Source organism: Balearica regulorum, chromosome 19 (assembly GCF_011004875.1).
Source record: "Balearica regulorum gibbericeps isolate bBalReg1 chromosome 19, bBalReg1.pri, whole genome shotgun sequence".
Taxonomy (NCBI): Eukaryota; Metazoa; Chordata; class Aves; order Gruiformes; family Gruidae; genus Balearica; species Balearica regulorum.
The window spans coordinates 4334833-4361739 of NC_046202.1; the positions used below are offsets into that span (position 1 = coordinate 4334833).

Below are 26907 nucleotides of genomic sequence, written 5' to 3' on the forward strand. Positions count from 1 at the left end.
GCAAGATGGCGGCGCTGAAGAAGCTGACCCCGCGGTTGAGCCGTTCGCTGCTGCGGCCCGGCGGGCTGAGGGAGGCGGCGGGGCGGTGCGGGGTGCGGGTGCTGAGGCGGAGCCCCGTGCGGGTGCTCCCGCCGCAGAAGGAGCGGGGCGCGGCGGCCGAGGCGCAGCGGAGCCCCAGGGAGCCGCCGCCGCCAGCGGTGGAGCGGAGCTCGGCCGGGCCGGGGCTGTGGTACGAGAAGGCGGCGCCCAGTGACAGGAGGCTGGGGTGAGCTGCGGCCCGCGGGCAGGGGGCTGCGTGTGTCCACCGCGGGGCCTGTGGAACCGCCCGCCAGCGGCCCGGTGTCGCCTCTGCGGAATTTGAGGCAAACGCCGACATTGAGGGGGTTCAGGGTAGAGACCGATACCGCAGTGCCCGCTACAGCCGGACCCGAGGTCCCTGGGGACGTCCGAGTGAAGTCCTCAGTGGGGGGCAAACGTCAGACCGCAGGTATCCTTAGCGTCACGGCCGTTTTCTCTCCTCCTCCGCAGAAAAGTGGTGACTATCGCCAAGTCAAAGAAGTTTCGGGATCATCACGGGAAGGTTCTGCTGGAGGGTCACAGGCTGATCAAGGATGCCCTGGAGGCAGGAGCCGTGCCGCAGACTCTCTTCTTCAGCGCTGTGGGGCACCTGAAGGAACTGCCCGAGGCAAAGCTAAAACGAGCCAACTTACTTAAAGTGAAATTTGAAGACATTAAGAGCTGGTCTGACCTCATAGCTCCTCAGGGGCTTATAGGTAAGTTGCCTTAGAAACAGTCACAACACTGCTCGAAGGGAAACTTATTTCACACTTAATACTAAGTCGATAATGACTCTCTCTTCATAACCTTTCCCTAGACATTCTGTCAGTGTGTCAAGAGTGGCATAACTTGAGAGAATTCCCTTTTATTTGCCCTGCTGTGGTAACTGTGAAAGTGGCTCCTCGAGTACACTGAAGGTGATAATGCGCATTTTTAATAGCGCGTCACTCCAGCTCTGCTGGGAAACAGTTCTCCTTGTCAAGTGACAAACTTTTCTCAAACTTCTCTTAAGCCGTGCTTTTTCTAATGCTTTCTCTAGCACCTCTTTAGTGAAATTTGGGCTAAATCACAGACAGCCCTCTCCTTGGGGTGTGTTAGTCAGAAACCTGTCAGCACTTTGTCTCCTCAGGAATCTTTTCCAAGCCTGACCATGCCAAGATGTCTTACCCTGCCACTCAGCTAACCAGCTCCTTGCCACTGCTCCTTATCTGCGATAACATCCGAGATCCGGGAAACCTGGGGACTATTCTGAGATCTGCAGCAGGAGCAGGCTGTGAGAAAGTGCTGCTCACCAAAGGTAAGAGCCTTTCCCCCGGGGGAAAATAGTTTAGTTTGAGTAATTTGGGGGGAAGGCAGGGAATTAGAAGTGCTTGAAGATGTTGTTCCCAAGAGCTTGTAGGCAGTGCCTGGCCCGGACACGGTTTGCTGCGAGAAGCAGCGGCTGCTGAATCCATCTTTGTGGGAGCCGCTGCAGCGTTGCTGTTTTCCTCCCTTCCATCCCAGGCTGTGTGGATCCGTGGGAGCCCAAGGTGCTCCGTGCAGGCATGGGAGCTCACTTCCGTCTGCCCATCGTCACCAACCTGGACTGGGAATCCGTTCCCAGCAACCTTCCTGCCGGCATCAAGGTCTGTGTGGCAGACAACAAAGACCCAGGTGCTCAGGTTGAGACCACGTCCGTGTTGATGGGAGCCGGCAGGGCTGGCTCTGCTCCTGGCAACCTAAAGGCTCCCGTGAAATCCAAACCCCAGGCCGCTCCTGAGCACGAGGATAAGGAGGGAGCGACAGGTGTCTGCGTCCCAGAGCTGGCCGCACAGTATTACTACGAAAACTGGACACAGACTCCAGTGGCAGTGGTGATCGGCGGAGAGACCCATGGTCTGAGTGCAGATGCGCTTCACCTCGCGGCCAGCACGGGGGGAAAGAGACTGGTCATTCCCGTGGTGCCAGGCGTGGACAGCTTGAACTCTGCTATCGCCGCTGGCATCGTGCTGTTTGAGGGGAAGAGGCAGTTGCTGCGGAGGCACAAGCAGGAAGATGAAAGGCAGAAGTTCCCTGTAGTGGCCTAAACTGCTGAGGTTTGGGTGCTGAAGAAACACCTCTTCCCTTTGGTGCGCTGTAGAGTTAATAAAAGAGCAGCTCGGGCTGTTTGGTTTGCAGTAAATGAGTATTGAACAGCTCTGGCAGCGTTGGAGCTGTGCCTGGATGAGTGTGAGACTCCTGGGCAAGCCCATGGGCACTCTGGCCGCACGGTGATGCTAGTGAGAAGGGAAAGGCGGGCGGGTGGGAGCCCTCGCTTTGCTGGCAGCCAGCTCCCCACTGCCTGGCTCTTCTCGCTCTCTCACCCAACAGATCTGGGGAGGCCTCGGATCCCTCCCTGCGGGGTCAGGGCGCAGCTGCCGCAGCAGCGGTTTTGGCCAGCCCAGCCAGGACGCCGCTGACAGTGCGTCCTTCCTCTCGCAGCCCCAGGCTGCGCAGCCTGGCTGCTGCTAATGGTTTTGGGGTCAGGCTGGCCCGGGCTGGCTGTGGTTTGGGGTGTCCAAGCTCTGGCACTCCTGACTGCGCTGCTGCCCAGGAGATGGCAGGGTGAGACCCCGTGCAGACACCTGGGCACCGCTCGTTCTGGCAGCTGGGCCTCGGGGCAGATGAATTGTGAAGGAGGGGAAGGGTGGAAAAGGAGCTGTGGGCACTGCCGCGTGCTGTGGCTGTCTCTCGGAGGGGAATGGGTGCTGGGCCCCAGGGAAGGATTTTTCCTCAAAAAATCCCCAGTAAAGGGGATACGAGTTAAGTTAGGGGAGGTTGCTCGCAGCCCAACGCTGAGGGAGGTGCAGCACACGCAGCCCCCTCCTGCCCTCCCCAGCTCAGTGACCGGTAAGGTGGGCAACGCTGCTGCTCCTCCCACAGCTCTCAAGTCAGGTATCACCACTGAACGCAAGAGCCTCTGAAACACACAAAACACAGGGTGGATTTATATGGTTCCTGCCTTGCCAAGCCAGCGGCTTTTCCCAGCTCCTGCCAGGGTGGGTTGCTGTAAGCAGCAATAGAAGGGGAGAGGCTGTCATCCTGCCCATCGCTAACGAATGAGCTGAAAGGAAAAAGCACTGGCTTGCACAACATCCGTAATTCAGTGCACACCAGTACGCCTCCAAGATGCCGCCCTCCCGGGGATGCTGGCAGAAACCATCACAGCTGCAGCTGTGGGTCCAGCAAGAGCCAGGGGGGACCCTCAGCTGGGGGCACAGTCCGTGGGGTGGGTGGGTGCAGCGAGGCAACGCTCCCCCCTCCACAGCGTCTCCATCCAGTCACCATCTGGCTGCCAAACAGCTCCTTCCTGCACAGGGCGGAGGGGCTGTGCCAGGCACCATCCCGCTTTGGCCCCAGGGTGAGCCAGGCACAGGCGGGGGGCTGCGCTAGTCAGGGGGGGAAAAACACACGATCCCGGCTTATCCACAGCAGCGCCAGGAACTGCCGGCACCTACCCACAGGGCCTGGCTGGGGCTCCTCTTCCCACACGGGTCCCAGGCAGGCTCCCTCTCCCAGACGGCAGGACACGGCAATCGGCACCTCCAGGGACAAGGTTATTATAACAGTTTTATTACAAAGTTCCAATCACCATGTACAGTTTTTACAATGTCACTTTTCAAGGGCTCGGCTGTGCTGCTTGGGTTAGGATTTTTTTTTTTTATTTGGGGTTTTTTTGGTTATTTTTTAAAGAACAGCACCATTAACGTTGGGTTTGGGACACACCTATGAAAAACAGCTCAATTAACTAACATAGAGGGGACAGGACAATTCATACCAGAGAAGAGGAGAGAGGGAGAGGAGATGGGGAGAGCACAAGGGACAGACAGAGGGGTGAGGGCAGCCTGGTGGTGGTCCTCCTCCCGGCTCAGCGAGGGCAGGAATATCTCCCCATGGCAGGTGGGTGACCCCCTGACACGCACACCCACCGCCGCCTACGGCTGTCAGTGCTTGGGGTGGGAGGTGGGAAACCCACCTGGAAAAGTCTCACCCCTGGGAGGAAGAGCTCGGCTGTGCTGTGGTCTTTCAGAGGTTGTCAGCAGTTAAGACTTTGTCTTGGCCTCCTCAGGGCACTGGTACTTGGGGGAGGGGGAAGGGAGGATGGGCCAGGGAACAGTTTCCTTATTGCTTCCTTAAAAGTCGTTTAGTCAGCAGAGGTGGTAGGAAAGGAAAGAAGGGGTAGGAGGAGAAGAAAAGAGCCCCGAGAACCCCATCCACTGCCTGATGCATATGTTGGGAAGAACACCATGCAAAAAGATTTGCCTGCTAGCTAGTGCCGTGTATAAAATAACGATACGGTAACAGTTCTGGCCTGGTTATTAGAGAATATATCACCATGAAGCACAAGCGAAGTCTCCAAACGCCAACGACTCCCTGCTGAAAGTGCATCTCAAGGAGTTTGCTTAGGAGAAGGATTCACTGCGTAAAACAAGGCACCACAAGAAAGTTGGATACTGGGTCAGGCGTGAGGACACGCTGGAGAATCCACAAGCGGCGGAAGAGAGACCTAGTTTTAAATAACGTCTGTTGGCGCAGAAGCCCCCTTAGATGGGCTCGGGTTTTAGCTTGTCTGCTAGAAAGTCGCTGACAAAGGCTTCCACGATTTCAGGCGTGATCTCCTCCACATCCATCACATACTTAGCCCGGGCTGACATGTCCAGGATGGTGAGCAGGGGCGCAGCCTCGGGCAGGTTGGTGTAATCCCGCAGGGAGTCGGTCATGTCGTCCTGGAGGCCAAAACGAGAGGGAGAGAGGAGTCATCACAGAGCCAAGACACCAGGAACGGTTTGCTGCTTCTGCATCATGTCCAGCGCACCACTATCTCCCAAGGGTTTGGGCTTTGCACCGGCACTGCAGGACCACGAGTGCAGCAGGCAGCACCCGCCTTGCTGCCTGTTCTGCCTGTGGTTTGCATCAAAACCAAACCAGGCTGATTCATCCCGGGCTGGGCTGGGACCTCATGCTCCTCCAGCCCTTTCCATGAAGGACAGCTCCCAGCGCCCCCAGACTGACCCCGCACCCCCTCTGGGGCAGGAGCGATTTTGGCATCTCAGGAGCTGGTGACAAGTGCCGAACGTGGGGACTCGCCAGCCCTCTGCCAGCACGGCCACGGCCTCACCACTCACCAGGGGCGGGTGCCGAAGGGACCCGGCTGCACGCCCGGAGCAAACCAGAAAACAGGAATGAGACAAAGACCGAGACCCCCACGGGCGGGTCCGAGCGTCTGAGGGTACGCACAAAAGCCGCAGGGCTCCCTAGCAGCAGGCTGCTCGCAGGGGGAGCAGGCTGCCCTCCCTTCGGCCAGGCACAGCACAGCTCTGGGCAAAGGGAGGAATTTGTCTCTGCCAAGGCCGTGCAACGCAAAAGCTGGCGCTGGGGCAGTTGATTTCCTGCTCCCGATGTCCGAAATGGGGTGTTCCTCTGAGCCCCCTTCCAAGGGCGGTAACAGAAATCAATCAATCTGGTTAGCGGCTGGTGGCTCTGCAGCGCGTGGCGGAGGCCGGCAGGGTAACTCCTGTCGCGCCTCCCCTTCCATTGCAGGGGTTTCTGGCGCAGCCGGACCACGTGGCGGGGAAGGGCGAGCGGGGCTGGGGTGCTCAGCTGCCCCCCACTCTTCCCACCTCCCAGCCCGGCTCGGAGCCAAGGTGTCGGGATGCCTCATCCTTTATTCCGTTGCCACAAAGCAACCAAAAACCTTTTTATAATCAATGCAAAACTGGCCCAGACGGCGCCGGGAGAGGGATGGGAGGCGCCTGCTCTGGCCGTGGCCGAGCTGCTTTGTGCATGGGGGGTGGCGGAGACCCGAGGCCAGCGCTCCCGGCTATTGAGGTGACGGATGAATGGGACGTGCTAGATGCTCCCCATTCTTTGGCCCGGCTGCCACAGGGATGTTGGGAGCCGGATGAATAGCGGCAATGTTTCAGCTACAGCCAGCGAGCGGGAGGAAAACGCTTCGCAGGCTCTGGGGGAGGGGGCCAAGTCCTGGACCCTCCCAAAATAGCCTTTTCAACAAGGGGCTTATTCAGGGGCATGGGGCTGAGCTGGGATGCTCAGAGACCTGTTATGGCAGCAGGAGCAGGAATGCCTGCCCGGAGGGGGGCAACGGGGCTGTGGGAGGTGGCGGCGGGGGCTCGCCTGGCGGGGGGGCCAGGGTGCGGCAGTGGGGACCCTTTTGTGTGGAGGGCGGCTCTGGAGGGCCCCGCTCACGGTACACTGCGGCTGTGACGTGAGTGTGGAAGGACAGAGCAGGCGCATGGCTGTGCAACGGCTGCCACCTGCCCAGGCCCCGAGCAGCGCCTTGGGAGGGGAACTGCAGCCCTGGGGGGCAGAGCCAGGAGATTTTTTGAGCCTCACACAAAACATTCTTCATATTCAATGCTGCCTGTGCAGGGGGAAAGGGAGACCAGAAGCCCCATTTGCTCTGGTGGATCCCCTGCTCCAAGCACTGCAATCTGCACGCACCCCAAACGCCATCCCAGCCACCAACAGCGTGGCCAGCTCAGGAAACGGCCCTCGTTTCACCAGGGGACAGGCGAACGCCGCAAAGACGTGCCCAGCTGATCCCCAGGGCAGAGGACGCTCCTGTGCAGCCGGCAGCGGGAGCATGGCTGCACACCACCCCGCTGCTCCCCGAGCAGCCCTTGCCCGCTCCCAGGGGCAGTTTTGTCCGACATCACCCACCCTGCCCACAGGCAGCCCTCAAGGAAGGGGCTGGAGCACCGGTCCCTGCCCTCTTCCCAGGGTAGGAAGGCAGCAGCAACTCAGCGAGGAGGGCACCACCAGCTGAAACCCAAACTGTGGCTCCTCTCGCCCTGCCCGGCTGGCTTTCCTGCCCATGCAGCCTCGGGGTTTGAAGGGGCAGCTGGTGGCTCCCTCCCACCTCCCCCAGCCCCTCTCTGCCCATCCCCAGCAGCTCTCCTGCCCGCGTCAGGCTTTTCCACCTCCAAGCAAACACAGCTGGGACCCCTTTGCCAGCGGTAATATCCAGCAATGAGTGCAGAGGACTGCGCCAGGACTTAAGTCTGGCTTTGCCCCATGGTCCCTGACTACCTGCAATAGCTCCGGTGCCTCAGTTTACCCACCTGAGGAGCGGCAACAGCAGTACCCAACCCAGCTCAGTCCTCGTACAAAGACACAGCAGGATGCAGCCCTGTGCTCCCCTCCCGCTTACCTCGCCTGCCACGAAGAAGAGCAACGGTGCCTCCTCCTCTTTGGCCTTGTACTTGGCGATGATTTTTTCAGCTATGGGCTGAATCAGTTGTTTCGCTGCCTCTGACTCTCCGTCATCCTCTGAATCTGCAGGGCACAGAAGTGGGGAGACAAAACAAAAGAGGCAGGGCAAAAAGGAGGTTAGGATCAAACGGATGCAAACCGGCCGGGTGCTGGCAGCTCTATCCCACAGCACCACCACGGAGGAAACCGGAGCCCGGATGCGCAGAACAAACTTCAAAGCCTCGCGGCTCTGTAGCAATTAGGGAGCAGCTGAAATGTGCTTTTCATGTGAGACAGAGAAACATGTAACAGAGGCGCAGCTCCTGCTCCCAAAATACTTCACTGCTCACTCCCTGGTGCCGCTGCTGAAGCGCAGGGATAAACAGGCACAAAAAAGCTGCTTTACAGTTTGAGAAGCGTCGGAATGTTTTGAAGACCAAACGAACGTGCTGATCTGAGGCTGCCTGCCACCCCTGCCCGCCACCCACCATCCTTCTGCCTTGGGACGGCTGCTCGGCAGCTTTTCTGCTCAAGTCTCCGCAGCAGCAGCACTGTGAAGGCAGCTTTGATTTGACAGAGGTAGAGTAGAAAGAGATGGCAACATCAATCAAACAGCAGCCACCACTGAAGTTCAAATACTGAGCTGGAAAGAGGAGAGACTGCGTCCTTGAGCAGCATCGAGATGAAACGATTTCAATTTGGGGACAACTTTGGGCATTAAAAAAAGAAATAAAAAAATAAGGCAGCAGAAGAGAGGCCCCTGGTCTCCTGGTTGCGTGCAGCTCTCGTGGTCCCCAATGTAACCACCCGACACGAGCGGTGCAGCCCCCAGCTGGGACAGACACTGCCCATGCCCGAAGCGCTCTGCCCTTGCTCCACACTTCCCTGCCCTCCTCTCTGGCTTCTCCAAGCAAAGCAGAGGATGCCAGAGACGCTGCATGCTGCATTTTGGGGTCTGTCCTCCATGCACAACAGTGATAAATACATAGAGTTGCGGGGTGTCTGCAGGGATTGATTTTTCTCCAAACAACGGCTGCTGGCAGCACTCCAGGCAGCCCTGCACACTCTGGCTAACCTAGCCCTAAACTCTCCAGGGGCGGATGTAGATCGGTCGGGATTTATTCACAACCGGCTCTTGCTAAGCCTGCCTTCTCCTGGGGGTGTTGCTGTTCGTGCAGCGCAGGCACCAGTCTGCTGGGGGGGGTCTCCCAGCAGGACATGGGCCGACCAGGAGCCCCCATCCCCGATGCCTGCCTCGGTGCAGTGCCAGCTTTGTCTCAGCCCCAACACATCACCGGCAGAATTCACCGAGGCCCCCGGGCACCAAGCGAGAGCCCCAGCCACCGGCCGAAGAGCGCTCTCCTGACGAGCTGTTTGCAGCAAGGTGATAGAAAAACTTTGCTCAGAGCAAGATAAAAATAACTCTTTCCAGAGGCCTGCAGCGCCAGCCCCAATCAATCATGCTTGGCGTGGCCAGCCAGTCCTCCCCGCACGAGGAGAGTATTTTTGGCTCTGTGCTCACGTCCCCTGCTGGGCTGTGCTGAATAAATAATCAGGGTCAAAAGGAAATCTGAAAGGGAAGAAGGGAAAGAGAGAGAGACATGTTATCAGCGCTGCAGAGAAGGGCGTGCTGCTCACAAATGGCGTGCGAGGAAGCGGGACACGAGCCCTGCCCTGGGCCAGGCCCCTCGCACAACATCGGCAGGCTCGGGGCAAGGGGGGCTTCCTCAGCAACCCCCTGCCGCAGCTCCACAAAGTGCTCAAGGAACAGCCACGCTCCCCCCGAGAGTCCAGGACCCCTCGGCTCGCTCCCCGGGATGTTGTGTGCAGCCCTCTGCCAGCTCCCCACGTCCCAGGGCTCCGCCTGCATCCCTCCCAGAGACGCTTCCTCTGGAACGTCACGTGTGCCTGGCGTCCCTGCTCCCGTAAGGCCCTTCCCATCTCCACCACCACCGGCCGTGACAGTGTGTTTCTTGTACTCCCCAACACCTCATCAGCATTCCTCTCCGCAGCCGCCACTAAAGCATCTTTGATATGACAGCTCCTCTCTACTGCAAATCGCTACTCCATCGCATCCCTCGGGTCACTGGGGAGGAGCTGCAGGAGACCCATGGGCACAGGCAGGCTCTGGCAAACCCCTGCCAGCTGCAGCAGCCCGTTTCTCTGGTGCAGGCAAAGCTCCAGGTCTGTCAGCCCCCTTAAGGGGGCTCCACGGGGACCTCTGTCTCCCCATGGCCTCTCCAGACCCCGTAGCATTGCTCCTGGTGATGGAAATGGGCCGATGTCCCTTCCCATGGACACTGTCACCACCAGAGGCAGGTTCTGAGCCCCGTGGCCAGCTCCAGCCGAGCTGGCAGGTAGCCAGCCCCCTTCCCAAGCACAGGCTCTGCTTCCAAAGCAGCGATGCTCCATACCTACAAAGAGAACGAGGCAGGGGCCCTCATTCAGCTGCACGGCGTTGGAGTCCGTCAGCTCCAGCACGGGTTTGGGATGCCAGGGGAACTCGCGGCATTCGATGTCGTTCAGCACCTCCACCCGCCCCTGCCGCGTGATGACATCTCCCTTGGAGTCCAGGACGATGAGAGTTGGGATGCCTGCAACAGAAGAACAACAGGGGGGATCGGCCAAAGCGTGAACCGGCCAGCGACAGGGCGTGGGGAGAAAAGCCTTTTCCTATCGCCTCTGGCGCTGGCAGGAGCCCAGCAGCACGCTGCCTCTCCGCAGCTCATGCACGGTGTGGGAATCGGGGTGCCTGGATCCTGTTTCCGTCCTAGCAGAGCGTTGTAATTCAGCAGCCAGAGCAGGAAGCTGGCAGACAGGCTCTGGCATTGCCTGCCTTTCCCTGCCCAAGTGCAGGCAGGGGTCACCGCTGCCTGACGCTGATGCGCCTGGATGCAAACCCCACCACATCATGCAGGGACCCTCCTCACAAGCTCCCTCTTGCAAAGTGCCAGACAGACGTTTCTCCTGCGCGCGAGGTGGAGCAGCGCTGCCCCACAGGCTCCATTGCCCAGTGCTGAGACATGGCTGCCGCTGGAAGAGCCCAGTCCCCGGTTCACAGGAACACACGCAAACCTTTTTGCAGGGCAGACTGCAGACAACAGCGGCCAGGAAGCAGGGCGTGTTCCTTCCCAGAAGGAACGCCGTATATTTTGCAGCCACGAACTCCTCCACGAACCTTCACACCGCTCCTTGGTGCCAACTGCCCAGCCGCTTCCAGAGCACAGGGATGTCTCTGACATGTCATGAACGTTATTACGTGGTTCAGATGCTGTTTTGCACCACCCAAGCCCGGTGAGGCAGGCACCCGACACCACCTTTGGAGGAAAGGGCCCCCAGCCAGCACTTACGATGGTGATTTAGTGCTCAGGGCCATGCATTCCCCTAGGAATACTCAAAAGAGAGTGCACACATCTGCAAGTGGAAATGGAGCGGGATCATACGCACTAACACTTGCAAACAAACCTGGCATCCACTTTGCCTGGCCGCTGCCCTCGCAAAAGGGAGGCGAACGCACTTGCAGCAGAGATTTAGCCCAAGTCACCTATTCAAACCCAGCCAGGCCAGCAGGGAGGCGGGTGGACACCAGCTGGTGACCATCCCATCTGATAAGGCACCGACAAACTTTTCCGGCCACAAAACGGTCATGGGAGAGTCCACAGGAGCAGTTCATGTTGATGATTTCATCTGGAAAGCACACCATTCCTCTGTCATCGAGGAGACGAAGAAACATCCCACGAGGAAGGAAGAGGGGAGAGTTTGGGATCAGGCCCCAAGAGATGGGTCAAGTGACCGCTGTTGGTGCCAGGTGCTGCTGTCCGCTGCTCACCACCCGGGCTTCAATCCGCTCGCTATCCAGCATCGCCTCACCCAGTAACATCCCTCGAACCACAACCAGCAAACCGAAGCAACCCAAATCCTCCTGCCCTCATCCAAAGGTTCGTTTTAAAGCTCATTTGTTAGAAATACCCCGCCAGAGCCATTCTCTGAGCAGGGGTACCCAGCACGCTTGCCCTTGCCGGACTCCTGGCACTGCACTCTCATGTTTGTACAACAGTGGGTTACTCACAAGCTCTCTGAATTCTAGGCATTTCTCTAGGAAATACACGGCTGTCTGTCTGTCCCAGTCCTGCCTGCAGGTCCGGGCACGAGTGGCCGCATTCCCCTCATTCCAGCCCGGCAGCGCTGGGGCTGCACGCTCCTGGCTGGTGCAAGAGCAGTAGCGCAGGAACTCGCCTGATGGCTGGGCTTGCAAATCCTAAAGGTATGCCAAGAAAACCATTTTGTATCACAAAAAGGCTTATTCATTACCTGCTAGTATTCAAAATAGCTCTAGGGCAGGGACAGGTTAAACAGACTAGAAGGAATAGGGAAATCTCACTCTGGCCCTATCCTGCAAGGTACAAAGTACTACCGAAGCCAGAAGAAGCACACAGTGATCAGCATCCACCGATTTGGATCTTTATTAATTTACAATTCCCATCCCTGTCCCAAATGCCTGCCTTTGGGTCCTCTCCAGACCTGCATTGTACATGAGGGACATGCTGGAAAAGGGGGTTCAGCTCCGTACCCCGTCGCCAGTCAGCCCAAACAACGCAGCATACCAAGGCAGGGATTTCAAATAAGCTTTGCTGATCTAGGAAAATTAAGGGCTCAATTTAGACACAGATCGTTGTGAGTGTGATCCCACAGCTATCAGGGACTGCATCCACTATTCAAAGCATTCCGACTTTACCTGATTTGCGTATGCAGGCACACACACCGAAGCACCCAACCACTAAAACCTCCAACTGCAAATACAAAACTGACTCAGACAACAAAGAGTCTTTAAGATAATTCATCCTGGGTTTAGCACACTTGGGAAATACAAGTAACGCATCAGAAAACCTGGGGCTGGGTTTTCAGTCTGCTAGGAGGCGCGTGATATGTGCTGGGTCAATCCCTCCACCTTTTACCCTGCATCAGAGGTTTCTCACCAGCCACAAAGCTCTGGTTTCCTTTCTGGACCCGCCTGGCAAAAGCTGATGCTGCCACGACCCATCTGGTCCCAGGTCCCGAGCATCGCTGCCGTGTCTCCTTGGCTCCTTCCTGCACATCCCTGGTCGGGTCCCTGGGGTTAGGGTGCAGCCTTACCAGGCTCACGGTGGCATCCCGTAGGATCAGCCTTGTCTTCCCAGGTGAACCTTGTTACTGCTCCCCTGGCAAACACGTCCTCTTTGCACGGGACGCAGACCAGCAGGACCAGGGGAATCCTCCTCAATGTTATTCACACTTGCTAACCCCAATACTTCCCCCCTCCCTGCTCATCCCAGCCACTATTTGTTATTTTAGTGCCTTTTGGGGGCTTTGGTAATTGCCATGAGTCATAATACCAGAATTTACTTATCAAGAAGAATCATGGATCAGACACTTTGCAATGAATATTGTATAAGCTTGGATGAGAATTAGCATAGACGGGCTCCGTTTGATTTTATGCATTAGAAAATGGATTCGGTTCCCATGGGGCTAGCATTTTATGGAAACACAGGGGCCAAATGATTTGCTACCGAACCTGGCAATGCATCTACTTATTTGTATATTAAACCCCATATCCGACATGGAAATCTCATCTGCATTAAGTCTGTTGGGTGAGTAATCAAAATTGACATGAAACAAACACTCACAATACACCAACCGCAGGATGGGGGGGGGGGTTTATTGCTGGTTTTTCACCTTTTCAGAAGAAAACTCCAGAAACCTGGTACAAGAAACCTCCCGTAACAGTGACTTCCAGGCTGCTCCTGTGAGAATGACTTGTGGGTGTCTGAGCTAAAGCATGGGGCAGGGGGGGAACAACAGTCTTTGGAAGTTCCCCCAAGGGATTGCAAATCCCAAATTGCCACCACAGAGTCCACAGGGAATATTCGGAAACCCAAAAGCTCTCATAAGATACACGACAACAAGGGGCAGTTCCCACCTGAGCATAGCATTTATCTCTGCTCCCCATCACATCGGAAGGAGAGGTAATGTCAGGGGGTTTCACCTAAGGCAGGACGGGGAGCAGCACGCACAACGGAGAATTATTTCTGCGCAGCCACGACACAAGACATGACTCTCTCAAGATAGTGCTGCACCCAGAAGCAATTTAATATAGGTGGGTATGGTACAGCCCACTGACTGCACACGGGTTATGAATAGAGGCATTCAAGTAAACCCAAATAAAGGCCAATAACTCAACTTACGTTTTACACTGAGTTTTTGAATGCTGTAGGGGCCAATACAGGACTAAAACAACAAGAGATTTGACTCTCTTGCTACTTTCCACCACTCAGGAACTTAAAGCAGTTGGAGAAGACAAGCTGCTTCTGTTGTTTCAGCTCCTGGCCTTACAAAAACCAGCGGAAAAACCACCCCACACGCATGGTGCGCTCACAACCCGAGGCACCACCAGGATCACAACCTGGACACTGAACGGGCTACACGCTCTCGCCGGCGCACAGGTGCAGCTCCGAAGGGAGCACCCAAAGATGCAGTCACAGAGGGCTTCAAAGATGCTTGGCAGCACGCATTTGGGAAAGGCAGATCGGATTACACAGATCCATTTTTTCATTTAGGTGGAAGAACCACCGGTGGCGATGAGCTGAGCCCACGACATCTGTTTGCAGAAAGCTTTCTCTACGGCCGGCACAGCAGCCTGCTGTGACAGCCTGACTGTAAGCAGGCAGACGCCTGCTGCATTCATGCGAAGCAGCTCCGAAATCCACTTCCAGCCCTCTCCCTCATCTCCTGGTGCTCCGGCATCCACCCCGGACTGTGGTGCGGTAACAAGAGCCCAGCCCAGCCTTGCAAAGCCTGTGCAGCACTTGGGTGGGAAGAGAGGTGGGATGGCAATGATTCCCATGCAGGATACAAATGAGCCTGTCTCCACATTTCAATGCCACTTTGTGGGATCGCAGTTCATCCTTGTGGAGAGGTTCCCACTTTACAGGAAAACCATGACAGATAAGCAGAAGGGTTTGCACTCAAATCCCAGGGTGAGTGGTCCCTGGGAGAGCAGCTGAGGTGCAGGGGTAATATGGGAGCTTCCCTGGCAAAGGAAGGGGTCAGGGCACAGGGGAATGGCAAATATTTACATTTTCAGGTCAGCACACAATGAAAAGAGACATTTAAGGAGCCAGTGGCTGGAGTTAGAGGGAAAGCTGTTGTCACTGTTTCCCTGGCTACAGCATGCCTGGTGCTCAAGTATCCACGTCTGGACACCTTATTTACAGAAAGTCCCAGTGAAACTGGCAGTCGTCCTGCAGCGCTCAGCCGAAACCAGCACTGGAGAGGTTTGTGAGCAGGCTGGGAAAAGATGGATGAATTTGGAAAGCTCTTGCCTCAGGGGAAGGTAATTAAGCAGCAAACTGATGGCTATTTAAAGCAGGCGAATGGTTATCCTTGGTTTAAGCTCAGGCCACAGAGTTGAGTGACGACGGCACCTGAGCTCACCCCAGAAGGGGTGTTTGGAGAGGACCCCAAGGAGGGATTATTTGTCCTGCCACTCTCCCCAGGCCCTTGGCCACCTTTGGCAGCACTCCTCCTCCCCTGCAAATTGCATTAACCCTCTGCCCACCTGTGCCCACCTTACCGATGCCTCATGGAAATGGATAAGAAACAGGCATGCTGCAGCAAGATCCTTTAACCACAGGGAGAAACTATATGCATGTACAGAAGACCTCCTTGCGAGCTATTCACCTTGCACATCTCTATACTGCAGTTTGTCCCCTGCAGGAACGAGGTGCCAGTCCCCAGGAGGGCTGCTGCGAGCTTTTATCGTCTTCGGGATGCTTTGAAGCCACCCAGACAGACAGAGCCTCTCCTCTGCCCCTCCGAGCAGCCGGGGCTGCTGGAATTCTGGCACTGGCACGTACGGGAAAGGCAAAGCCATGGTTTACATCAAACACACACTCTTCTGTAATTCATGTCGCTAACACAAACCAGATGCCATCTTCCTCAGCCTCTGCAGAGAACGATGGCCTGCCTTTGCGTTACATAAAACAGCAAGAAAATGAAATTTAAACCTTCAAGAAAAAGCAAAATAAATAAATCAGTAATTAGGCAAAGAACATCCAAGCCAAAACCAGCTTCCAAGTTTCCAGGAAGAATTAGGTTGTTTATGGAAGTCCTGTTTCAACTAACAGCCTGCCTGGCAGGTGGTAGGAATGTGAGTTTGTGGAGAGCAGAAACATGAAGCTGCTCTGCCTGGGGCACTGTGCTTTGCTTTGCTGTTTTCTTGTTTTAGTTAAACAAGAGGAGACATTACAAATATTCAACAAAAGGAGCAGAAAGGAGAGCTGTGCATCTTCAGCGCGGCCTTTCCTACCTTGTATGCCATAGAGTCGATTCAGGCGTGACCGTCTGGCCTCGTCGGCGTATGGCACAGCTACCCAGGGCATCTCGCTGAAATACTGCTTGAAGGAGTCCTCTGACCTGTGCGAGGGGAACAGGGCATGGGAGCCAGGGTGCAGATCCTCCACCTGCCCACCTCTTTCCCCTGCTCCTCATTATAGGCCTGGCCTGCAAAGCCCTTTATCCCTTCCACCAAAGCCCACCAGTAAGGGCTGCTGGCAGACACAACCCGGGGAGATCCAGACCAATTTTACATCCCCCAGTCCCTCAAGAAGGGGTCCATGGTGCATTTTTCCCCCCAATAAAACATGTCAAACTCTCTAGGGCATCTGAATGTCAACCTATGGCAACAGCAGCAGCTCGAGCATCTTTCAGACCTCAGACCCACAAGCCACAAAGTGAAACACAGAGCCGCTCCACAGGTAGAGCCTGCTCTCAGCCCACCACTGCTCTTTCTATCCCCCCTTTGCCCATACCAGAGCCAACCTGCTCTACCCCAAATCAAATTTCCTCCTCAAATCAAACCGGCAATGCTCAGAGCTTCCCAGCCTGGGGGCAGCCAGCTCTGCCTGCACAGGGTTTTAGTGCTTTCTTACCTGTCTGCACTAACAAAGAGTATCTCAAACTTCTGGCCCGCTTCCTTGATTTTTCGGTAGGACTCCACCAGGACCCTTGTGAGGCTTCGGCACGGCGGGCACTGCAAAACACAACACATGCACATAAGGACGTCATCTCTTCCACAGGGCCAGACCCACACCCAGCAGGTCCAGATGACCTAGTGACCATGAAAAGACAGATGTGACCTCATCTTTGCTGGAGTGCTGGGCAGCAGCCCTGAACGTGGCTGGGGCTTGTGGCCTAGAATTTGTCAACAAAACCTCTTCCATTTTTAAAATCTGACCACTCTTCCCCTTCTGAAGGGCCAGCTGAGGATGAGAGGCCACTGCAATGCTGCAGTTTCTTCCAGAACAGCCGGAGCATCTTAACTGCTTCAACACCAACCAGCCAGAGGTCTTTACCTCCCCACAGAGCTCTGCAGCAAGAGCTGCAGGGGGATCCCCAGAGCACCCCCTGAGCTTGCTCTAATTGCTCTGCAAAATGCCTACTACTCACCCAGTGCGCAGAGAAATAGACCCCAACGTGCGAGCCCTCCAGGGCGTTGCTGTCTAGCGTCTGGCCGTTGTTCCTTAGCAGAGGCCCAGCAACAACTTCACTGAAGGGTTTTGGCCCCCAGGGGAACTCCAGACCTGGGGCAGTCAGGACGGGGGTGGAAAGAAGACACAAAACAGCAAGGTGCACATGCAGCATTTACAGTTTCAAGAAGTTCCACCAAAAAAAAAAAAAAACATCCCACCTTCTGCAAAAATATGGGGCAGCCAGGGAAGCCAGGCTCTGCACCAGAGCCAGAGCCACCTCTTTCTCATGGGTAGCCTGCACCCTCGCTCGAGTCGCAGCACCTTTGGCTTGACAAAAGCCTGCTCGGGTTTTGTGCCTGATGAGGCATTTTTTCCTTATCAACAGCATTTGTTTTAGCAACAGAGGGCAAGGTGGTACGTGCTCGGGAATGCAGTCAGGCTATTTGCCTTATACTGATACTAACTGTATCTTTTTATAATACATTTATTTCTTTATAAAACTATATATATATATGTAAAAGATAGTTTATATATAGGGTTCTTTATATATGTGTATATATAAACTATGCTTAGACTAACCCTCTGCACCCCAAAGCAAGCATGTGTGCGTACACACAAACACATGCTCTGAATCATCTGCTGCCAGCTCCCAGAGCAATCAATCTATGTGTTCAGCCAGAGAGGAGGAAACCTCACAGATGGCTCAGGCCACGTGTACTTGCTGCACAGTTCCTGCCACCTGAATTAAAGACTCATTCACCGCACTCAGTATTTACTGCGTGAAGAAACGACAAGCTGGTAATACGTGTGCATGGATGGCCTAGCAGTTGAATGATGGGTCTGCAGAGTCTGGGAGTAAGGGCACATGTTTTGCTCATTTTGGTTTCTGCAAATTGGAAGAAGATGAACTTAACATCAACCCCCAGTACAGTAAACCTCAGAAATGGAGAACGGTAGCATTTTTCTGTTGCATTTATAAATAATGGGGAATTCACTTATCCTAGAGTGTAATATCAGTGATAAAGTCCTACTCAGTATTTCGGAAGGGTTTTGCTCCCAAAGTGTGGCAGGTCTGGGCCCTTGGTCTGTCTGTCCATGTGCCTCCATCAAGAAAAAAATCCAAACTTAATGTTTCAGTTAGTCTAACTTTTTCCTCATTAGCACTTCAGACAAAAATCCTGGAGGGGAAATCTTTGTTCTTTTCAACAAGCAAAACCAAAACACACGATCTGGCAGGAATGATGCAGAAAATTTTATGCTGAAAATAATACAGTGCCTTGATTAGTTAAGTATGACAACAGTTGTTTGTTTCCTTTTTTTTCCCCCCTCCAAGGCAATTAAAAATGAACTGAATTGAAAAGGCAGCCATGTGCCCATGTTTCTATGGCACACGGGACTCCGGGTCTCACCTTCTGGGTCATCTCGGATTACCAGGAGGCCGTTCCTGCAAACCACCTTCCCGGTGGAGGCATCAATAAATATCAGGGAAGGAATGTTGGAGACTCTGTACTTGTTCCACAGCTTCAGCTGTAAAAGAGATTGAGAGGGAAGAGGAGAAAGGTAAACTTGGGAGGGTGAAGAGGAAGATTTTGAGGCGTTAGCATCTTTCAGACCAGAGAGCTTAGAAAGCTAAGCACAGAAACAGAGTTGGTGCTTCAGCAATGCATATGAAGGCGTGTGAGGGCATCTCTCTACAGCTGCTGGGCCAGCCTGGACCTCCAGCACCCACAGAGACAGGATCTGTCACCACCACCCCCTCGGTACCGCAGGCAAGACCAGCATTTGTCTCACGCCTGCTGCGGGCTTGCCCGTGAGCACAGGTAAAGCTTCTCCTCCTGCTGCGTTTGCGTCTTTGCAAGTAAAACGAAGATAATATTTACCATACTCGAGGTCTTTGTTAAGGAGACATGGTAAGCACAAATACTTTTAATGCCACTCCTCTGAAGCAATTTGTAATACTTCCCTGGCTGCTTCCTCCCCTCCCATTTCAATGTTCATTAAACAAACGAGCAATCCCTGCCAAGACGCAGCTACGCTGAAAACAAGGCCAACACACAGAAACACAATTCTGCAATTGGGGCTTCCCGGGTTTGTTCCCAGGAGCTGATTAACAGGTTTGACATCAGCCTGGGGCCGCGTAGCCCAGCTCACCTCTCCAGCGCTGCCAGCCTCGCAGCGGTCCCCGCCGGCGATGGACAGAGGCCATGCAGGCTGCGATGGGCATGTTTTGGGCATCCTGGTCTAGATGTTGCTGTCTACTGGTCATTACATTTTGCAACGAGCTCAGCTCCGCACAACACCGGTGACTGAGTGCTCTGGATGTCACATGGTCCTGGGTTGATATTTCTCAGCATAAGCTTCTGGCACAGGATAATTTGGAGCTTAACCCACGTACAGAAGCTCACTGGGGTTGGGAAGAATGAGACGACGACAGCTGCCGGCACGGTCGCAGCCAGCCTCCACCTGCAGGCTGGAGGAGCCAGTCTCCCTGCCCTGCACCAAGGAGCTGCTGCAATCACAGCATTTACTTACATTTTACATTTCTCCAAGCATTTCAACCTAAACAGCCCAGCAGTGAATTGTCAAACTCTTACACAAAAACCAAATTACAGCCGAGAGCCAGAGGGGAAGGAAATGAATCACCACCTCTCCCCTAACGCCAGGCGTTGCTCTGCTGAGCCCCTCGGGCTCCGGGTGTTTACAACTCGCTTGGCTTTGGAGAATAAAACCCAGCCACGGAGAAGGGCAGGAGGGGACTGAGAATCCCACCCAGTGCCAGCGAGAGGGTTCGAGCACAAGACCTGGAGGAACCCTCACACAATGAGCTGCTGCTCCCATCAGTATCTCACATGGAAACCGGACCCACGTGCTTTCCCAGAGAAAGAGGCCACAACTCTGCGGATCACCATCCCCAATTTCCGAGCAGAGGCAATCCCATTTCCCAAGACTGGAATGATCTAGGGAACCAGGCAAACAAGGGCAGGAAAGGGACGCAACGTGCAGGCAGAGCAAACCGGATCCCTCTGCTTGCTCACCAGAGATCTAGCTGAGGGAGAAAGTCACATCCACATTCAGGTTTTAATGGCATGCATTAATATTTCTTCCAACGCCTTTTTACAAAAGATGTACATGAATGAGTGACAGCAGCCAGCCTGCTTGCAACAGGGTGTTAGCAAAACCCTCTTGGGTCTGAAGGAAAGTGTTAATACTGATCTAGAAAGACTTTGTTAACCTCCATCTACTCGGACCCAGAGAAAGGCAATACTTTGTGTCCTGCCCACCAGCCTTCGATTTCCAGTAGACATATTTCTTGGGACAAGCTGACTGATTCACAATGCTGATTCACAAACCAAATGGCCTTGGGCACGAAAAAAGAAAAAAGAAATCATGCTAAATGCAAACCAGCCCCCTCACAACCAGCACATTCAAACCACAGAAGGTAAAATCCACTTCTGTGAAGTTTAAAGTGTGGGGAAAAGCTCTTTATAAGGATCACAGGCATTTAAGAGGGTGTTGCAAACAACGAGGAAATTACAACTAGCAATTGGATCGTTCCCTTTAAATAGCTGCTTACATTTCACTTCATTTTCCAGGTCCTTTGTACATGGGCAGCACTCCCCTTGGGGCACTACGGCGGGTCGTGGCAGTTTTGCTTGGCTGGGGAAGTGCAGGGTCTGCACTTCAGAGCCAAGAGGCTGCACCGACTCGCTGTGCTCAGGGGGACGGGGCTGGGACACCCCAGATAAGGGGATAAGACCAAACCAAAAGCCGCTCTTGCTGGAAGCACTGGAGCGAGCGGTGCACGGCTGGCTCCAGGCAGTCTACAGGGTCCAGCAGACACGGCAGCTCTCGCCAACAACTGGCCCTGCGTCTTGTCAGGATAAGCCATCAGGCCCCACTGGGAACAAACTGCAGAGACTGGTCTTGGCTGCCCAGACACCCATGGTACGGGTAATCTGCAATTCAGATACTCTGTCCCCGTGAAATGGAGGGTTGCCACTTCTAACTCATCATTTAGGGTCCTCAGGAGAATGCCTCAAGCAAGCTTGAAGCTAGGCGTGTGTCAAAAGGGTCAAAAAGCATCAAAAAAGGTCAACGGAACATCTGCTGCTGCATCCATCACCAGGCTCTAAGACTGGAACCCACCGACCGTCACGTCACACTCAGTCACACCTTGAGCGAACGAGAAAAAGCAAAATTGCAATGTTTTATTTCACATCTGTGCAAAAGCTGCAGCTCCCAGACACCACAACCCACCATCCCAGGTCACGCCAAACATTTCAGAGCTTCACAGATGCTGAGCAGCACTTACTATTTGCAATATATTTGCTGCCTGGATTATCACTGAAACCCATCATACGACACCAATGAACAAACACGACAATTGCTCCTCCTCGGTCCTGCTCAGCATACGCCTGCTGGTTGTGGTCCACGCAGGAAGGGGAGCCCAGGAGAAAAAAAAGGTGTCCCTTGTACAAGTACCTGCACAACCGCACACCTCGCGAAGGATCCTGTGTCGGGCTGGGCGTGGGATGCAGAAAGCAAATTACGACTTGCTCTGAAACCACAGGATGATAGCTCAGGCAGCAGGGCAGAGTGCTGCCTCAGCAACTTTTAAAAGCTGTTTTTCCTGCCGTGAAGAGGATGACATAGAAATAACATACTCCACACTCTGAGGATTTGATCATCCATTTAAAGACGGGATCTCTGCTCCACTTCCCAACAGCTGTTGCAAATCTGTGGGATCAAGCCAAAGCTAACACAGATGTGGAAATAATCTACGGACTATTCAGCCCAAAAGCAGCTGATCCTCTTGGAGCACCCTTCGCTCCTGATTCAGGCTGCATGCCTGCTAAACTCAATACTCACCCCAGGATGCCCGTTGGAGAAGGAGTGAGGAAATACATCCCCTTGCAAGATGCTGTACAGGCTGATCAGCTTTACAGAAACCTCCTTGGCTCCTGTGCAGGTGGTTAAGTACAGCAGTCCAGTGGAAAAAACACAGTCACCAGATTCCTCCGGTAACCTTATCCCTACACAAAGCATCACCATGAAGTCCTGGAGGACCTGGAAACCGCAGCCCTGGGCTCCTTCTGCGTCTCCATCCATGACCGGCTGTGAGAGACTTTAAAACGATCGCTTATTATTTGAGGTCTGAGGCCATCCCAAGACATCAGGCCATGCAGCAGCACTCGGCATCGGTCACAAAGCTGCTCTCCGCGCTGGCGGTTGGCTTGGTTGTTTCCCCCACCATGGTGACTGGGAAATGCCTGGCTGAGATGCACGTTGGAGAAGTTTGCAGACGGCCACGGTAATTTTTCCAGATAAAGGTGTCAGACGAGAGGTCTCCCCAGCAGCCCACAGCTGTTTCTGCGCAGGGCTGGCACCCAGCCGGGGCGGATGAAATCCCCTCCTGCTCTGTGCGTACTGGTGGGGAAAGGATCCCCAGCTCCCAACAGCTGCCAGGCGCTATTTTTGGTTGCGCTGATTGATTTATCAGCCCTGGTCGCGTTCGCTTACTAACACAAATCCCGAGCTGCAGCGGTTAACACTGGCAAGGATAAAGCACAACTGCTTGCAGTGAAATGAGCCCTGGCCGGTGGGAAAGCCATCCTCCCGCCCTTGTTGGGGACCGTGTTTCTCTGCTGTTGTGTGAACCTGGACCACAAAAGCTCTCACGCCTCCATCTTCCATAGGATGTGGAGCTGCCTCCGACTGGGAGACGCGGAGGTTTGAGGCACCTGCCTGTGCCAGCAGCAGGGCAGACTCTGCCTCTGCTCATCTTGCAACCCGTGCTTCCACCCTGACCAGTGACAGACAGACAAAGCTTAAAGTTTAAAAACTCAAAAGCAGATTCCTTGGCAATGATCAACATGTTCCCAGTGTGGACGGCTGCTGCTTTCTGCTAAATGAAACGCAAAGCCACTTTTCTTCTAAAACTCCACCCTTGGAGGTGACACTCCCAGGGTATGGGCAATTCCTCCGGCGAGGCATTGGGGAAGATGCTGCTTTCCAGCAGCCCCGTGAGTGCCCACGTGAGAGCGCAGCAGGGTTTCCATTACAGAATGAGCTCGGCTCTTGCCGGTCTCTCATTCCAGAGCCACAGACTGAAACATAAAGTCTGATGAACTCAGGAGTAGCACTCGGGTGGAAAAGTGCCCTTGGTGAGGGCTGCGGGGACCAACAGAGCCCATTTCCCAGCTCTGCCGCACAGACCAGCTCCGGGCTGGCGAGACAGCCGTGACCGTCCCCACCGCTCTGCTTCCATGGTCCGGCGCTGCAGGGGACCTTTCTGTCCTTGCTCGATCGCAATGTTACACTGTGGTTTTACATCGTGCCTTAAAGGGTTTACAAGCACCAGGGGCCACCCAGGCTCTGCAGACAGCAGGCACAGGGCTGCAGAACAACAGGCTGCTCCCTCGCCCTGTCGATTTAAATCCAGTTCACGCCTGTCCCTGCAATTCAAGCTCAGCTCAGGCAAAGGCTCCTCTTCCGGCCCTCCCTCGCCGCTCCTTTCCCTTCGTGCATAAGGGAACCCCCTTAAACAAACGGGGACCCGGTGCGGGAACGACATGCAGCCAAATAGCGAGGGAGGCGTTGAGGGCAGATGGTGCATGCCAAGGTCTGACCTTGCGACACGGAGGAGACCGGGCGAGGCTTGGGATAAATTAATGTCTATTGTGCTGCTGCTTCTCTCTGAAAGCAATCAAAATCTAATTACAAAATACAATGGTGAGAGATGTCTGCTCCAAGAACATTAATGAGCTGAGGAGGGAAGATTGCAACAAACAAGATTGATGTGAACGGCCGAGACTGACAGCACAGGCACACGGGGACCGGTGAGCAGCCAGGCTACTGTGTTAGCATTCCCCTCTGCCCCCACACCGCCCATGGTGGGAGAAAGCCCAGCTAAAACCAACCTTAGGACCAGTCTCCCCCAGCACTCAGCCCAGCAGTGCCTGCTGTGGATGTTCCCCTGCCAGTCATGTTACAGCAATATGACCCACTGAGAGCAAAAAATAATAACAATTAAAAAATCTAATCAGAAGTCCTGCTTGTCACCTCCACCCTTCTCCTTGCTGCAGCTCCATGGCAGGGGACCCGCTCAGCATGGTCCAGCTCGCAGCCGCCTGCGTCACCCTGCAGCCGGCGCGGGGACAGGGGAGACCCTGGCAGGAGCCAGCTTACAGCCCTGGGCTTTTGTTCTTCCTGGCCACGAAACACGATGGCAAAAGCTTTGGAGCCACGGAGAAGGAAATCCTCTCTGCAGGGTTTTCTGGCAAGGCGTCCACCACCGGTGGGCTGCTCTTTGTTCCCCTGAGGAGCTCCGCAGCCAAAGCCCTGGGATGAGGGACCCAGGCCAGCCCAACCTCACGTCCCAGCCCCCTCACTCCCTCCATTTTCTTTCTCTTACCACCCTGGTCGCCCAGCACCAGCACCATTGCTCTTTGCAATTTCCTGGGCTAAGCCATCCAACAGACCGCAAGCTGAGCATTTTATTTGAGGGCAAAGCAGCATATGGCTGATGCGCGCACCCTGCTCGGAGCACAAGCTGCGTCCTCGCCTCCTGACGCACGTGCAGGCTGACAGGCTGGATCCTCCGCAGCCCACATCTGATAGGAAAACATTTAATTTGAGCAGAACTGAAGAGCAGTTAACATGATCTATGGAGAGCAAAGCCCCAGGGCCCAGAGCCGACACGGGAGGTGGCCTGGTTGTTTTATATGTGTAAGTTTCAAAGCAACGCTGGGCTGGCAGCTTGGTTTGATCCCAGGACCAGGGCAAAGTAGCATTTGTCTAAACATACAGATAACAAAGGCAGGCAGCAAATCATGCAGGGAGGATGCTACAGACAGGCTGGTCTATCAACACTATGAGGATGTTTTCTATAAACCACTTTTTTTTTTTTCCAGGTGTTCCTCAAATTGTGTTCAACAGCCCGAAGATGATGCAGAATTTAAGGATGCAGCATCGTACCCAGGACTAGGAAATACACCTCCATTCCTAAGAAATGCCTTTTTTCTCCACGTGCATGCCTTGCTTTACCTCCTAAAAGGAGGTTTGCATATGAGCATCTCAAGATAAACAATTTTTACTCTCCGCAGTTCTGCTTTGGTTAAGCTCTCTCCCTTTACCCCCAGGAGAACGGGGGCACAGGGCTCACACAAAGATGGGTGCAGAACCCAGAAGGTCTGCCAGCATCTTGAATCCACCTTCTGTTACCTGTTTTCACTGGCATTTTTTCATGCTTTCCTGGTAGGTAAGGCAGCAAGACAAACACATAAAAAGCTGTGAGGACAGAGGGAGTTAAAGTGTTTGTAGGAAAAATTTAAGACACACGTAGAAGTGTATCATATATGGCCCCTATAAATTACGCCCCCAAATGACTAGCAGCGAGTAAGAAACAGCTATGTAAACACAAAGGTAATAAGAAAAAATAATAATTTCTCTCTCTCTATGGGGAAGGGTTATTTTTCCATCTGTTTATAGGAAAGACGAGGGGTGGGGTTGCAGTCTGGGACGTTGAATCAAAGTTCAGGGTGTCTCTTGGTCCCCAATCTCATCTGTCACTGGAAGCGGGACGGCTGCCAGAACCACCACACATCACAGCCTAGGTTTCCTACCTGCCGCCTTTGCTTTTGCCGCTACCGTGTGCTCGAAGGCAGCCAGCATCGTAGTAGTCTCCAGGTCAAAGGCCTTGCAATCCCGGATCATTAAGAAACAAACACTTCTGAAAAGCCTCGAGTTTAGACAGAGTTCCCACCGAACACAAAAGCCTCTTAAATCTGCAGGGAAATGGGGATTTTTGTTTAATGCACACAATGAGGTATTAGTGTGGTTTCTGTTTTGTTTTCAGTGGTTAATCCGAAAGGGAACCTTACACAATCAGACCAACAAAATGCTGGAAAACAATACAGCATTTGTTAGCACTGTAACGCACCCAGGGGAACGAGGGCTTCAGTGTCTGGAGACTGGTGAGCAGCGACCTCCCCGGGGCATACCAGCACCAGGACATCCCCCAGACCAGCAACACGGGAGACCCTTGTAAAACTACCACGACATCTGCAAACACCTTCTTGTGCCCACTGCTGCCTATACACCCACTAGATGGGAAACCTGCTCATTACACAGTGTCTTTTGAAATGCAATAGCTCATCCATAGCATCAATGATCAGACTTCATTACCTAAACCTACGCTCAACACAGCACTTGCATCACTGCAAACGCTCAGACTGTTGAAAAGCAACTACTTTCTTCCAGTTGCTCCAGTTGATCCCGGGAGAGGGTGCACTGGTTACCGCACGTCAGGTCTGGCCCTCCCTACAGCAGCATTCATCTCAGCGTCTCAGAGCCGACAGCACCGAATCTCGGAGTCTGGCAGCGCTCCCGGTTTGCAACCCAAGGAGCCATTTCATGCAAAGGTTACACAGCTGCAGAGTTGGAAATGCAGCAATCACAGCCCCGGCGCCTGCTCGCAGCCCATGCTGCTGGGGCAGCTCTGGGCTTTGCACGCAAGACAGGCAATGAATGGGCTCTGCTTGCAGCTTGGGAGGGCGACACAGCTCGAGGGACTCACTCCGTAACCGCATTCAGGTTAAAATATGCCAGGAGCTAACCAGACCCAGGTGCTCTCAAGCTCCAGCTGGAAAGAGCAAGCCCTGCCAGTGACTGCTCGGAGTTATCCTGCTCCTCCCTGGCTCTTGGGGTGGCAGGGGGTCCTACAGCCTGTGCCGACCAAGCGCAGCCACAGTGCTCATAGGGACTTCTCCTCTGGAGCCGTAAAGTCCATCCTGCGCAAACATCCCACTGCCAAAACTGCTCTGGGCTAAACCACCAACGATGATGCACTCTCAGGGCCTCTGCGTCCTCTTAACACGCTTCACAACCACAGCTGAGCCCCAGAGCCGCGGCGGCCTGAGCCAGTGCTGGATGCCCTGTGGGGAACATCGTCAGACCAACTCGTGATGCAGGATGTAACTAACGGGTCAGACTGCCTGGAAAACGCTCTCCTGCTGAGCACTTCTCTTCCTCCTGCTCCCCAAACCAACACCCCCTCTGCAGAAAGGCTGTGAGGGCTGGAAACATAAACCCACCCGATGCTGAGCCGCTGACC

The 26907-nt window shown here is 54.4% G+C and overlaps 2 protein-coding genes across 6 annotated transcripts in view; one reads left to right on the forward strand and one right to left on the reverse strand.

Annotated features, from left to right (window-relative positions):
* The first annotated feature begins 5 nt into the window (after positions 1–5).
* On the forward strand, positions 6–2200 carry MRM3 (mitochondrial rRNA methyltransferase 3). Its single transcript, XM_075771839.1, has 4 exons — positions 6–265; positions 529–773; positions 1187–1354; positions 1561–2200. The coding sequence occupies exons 1-4, from the start codon at positions 6–8 to the stop codon at positions 2121–2123; spliced, it is 1236 nt and encodes a 411-aa protein (XP_075627954.1). The 3' UTR covers positions 2124–2200.
* Positions 2201–3632: 1432 nt separating this feature from the next.
* NXN (nucleoredoxin) overlaps positions 3633–26907 on the reverse strand; it is a 52222-nt gene continuing 28947 nt past the window's right edge. For 2 of the 5 annotated variants that reach the window (XM_075771815.1, XM_075771820.1), the window contains exons 2-8: positions 18203–18320; positions 16771–16904; positions 16254–16354; positions 15632–15738; positions 9702–9881; positions 7247–7371; positions 3633–4802 (exon numbers count right to left, since the gene is read on the reverse strand). In XM_075771815.1, coding sequence (XP_075627930.1) covers positions 4620–4802; positions 7247–7371; positions 9702–9881; positions 15632–15738; positions 16254–16354; positions 16771–16904; positions 18203–18320 — 948 coding nt within the window. In that variant the 3' untranslated portion in view covers positions 3633–4619. Of the gene's footprint in view, positions 4803–7246; positions 7372–9701; positions 9882–15631; positions 15739–16253; positions 16355–16770; positions 16905–18202; positions 18321–18944; positions 19044–21662; positions 22023–24207; positions 24351–26907 lie in introns of those variants that run through there. The other 3 variants (XM_075771819.1, XM_075771817.1, XM_075771818.1) reach the window with 3 other exon arrangements.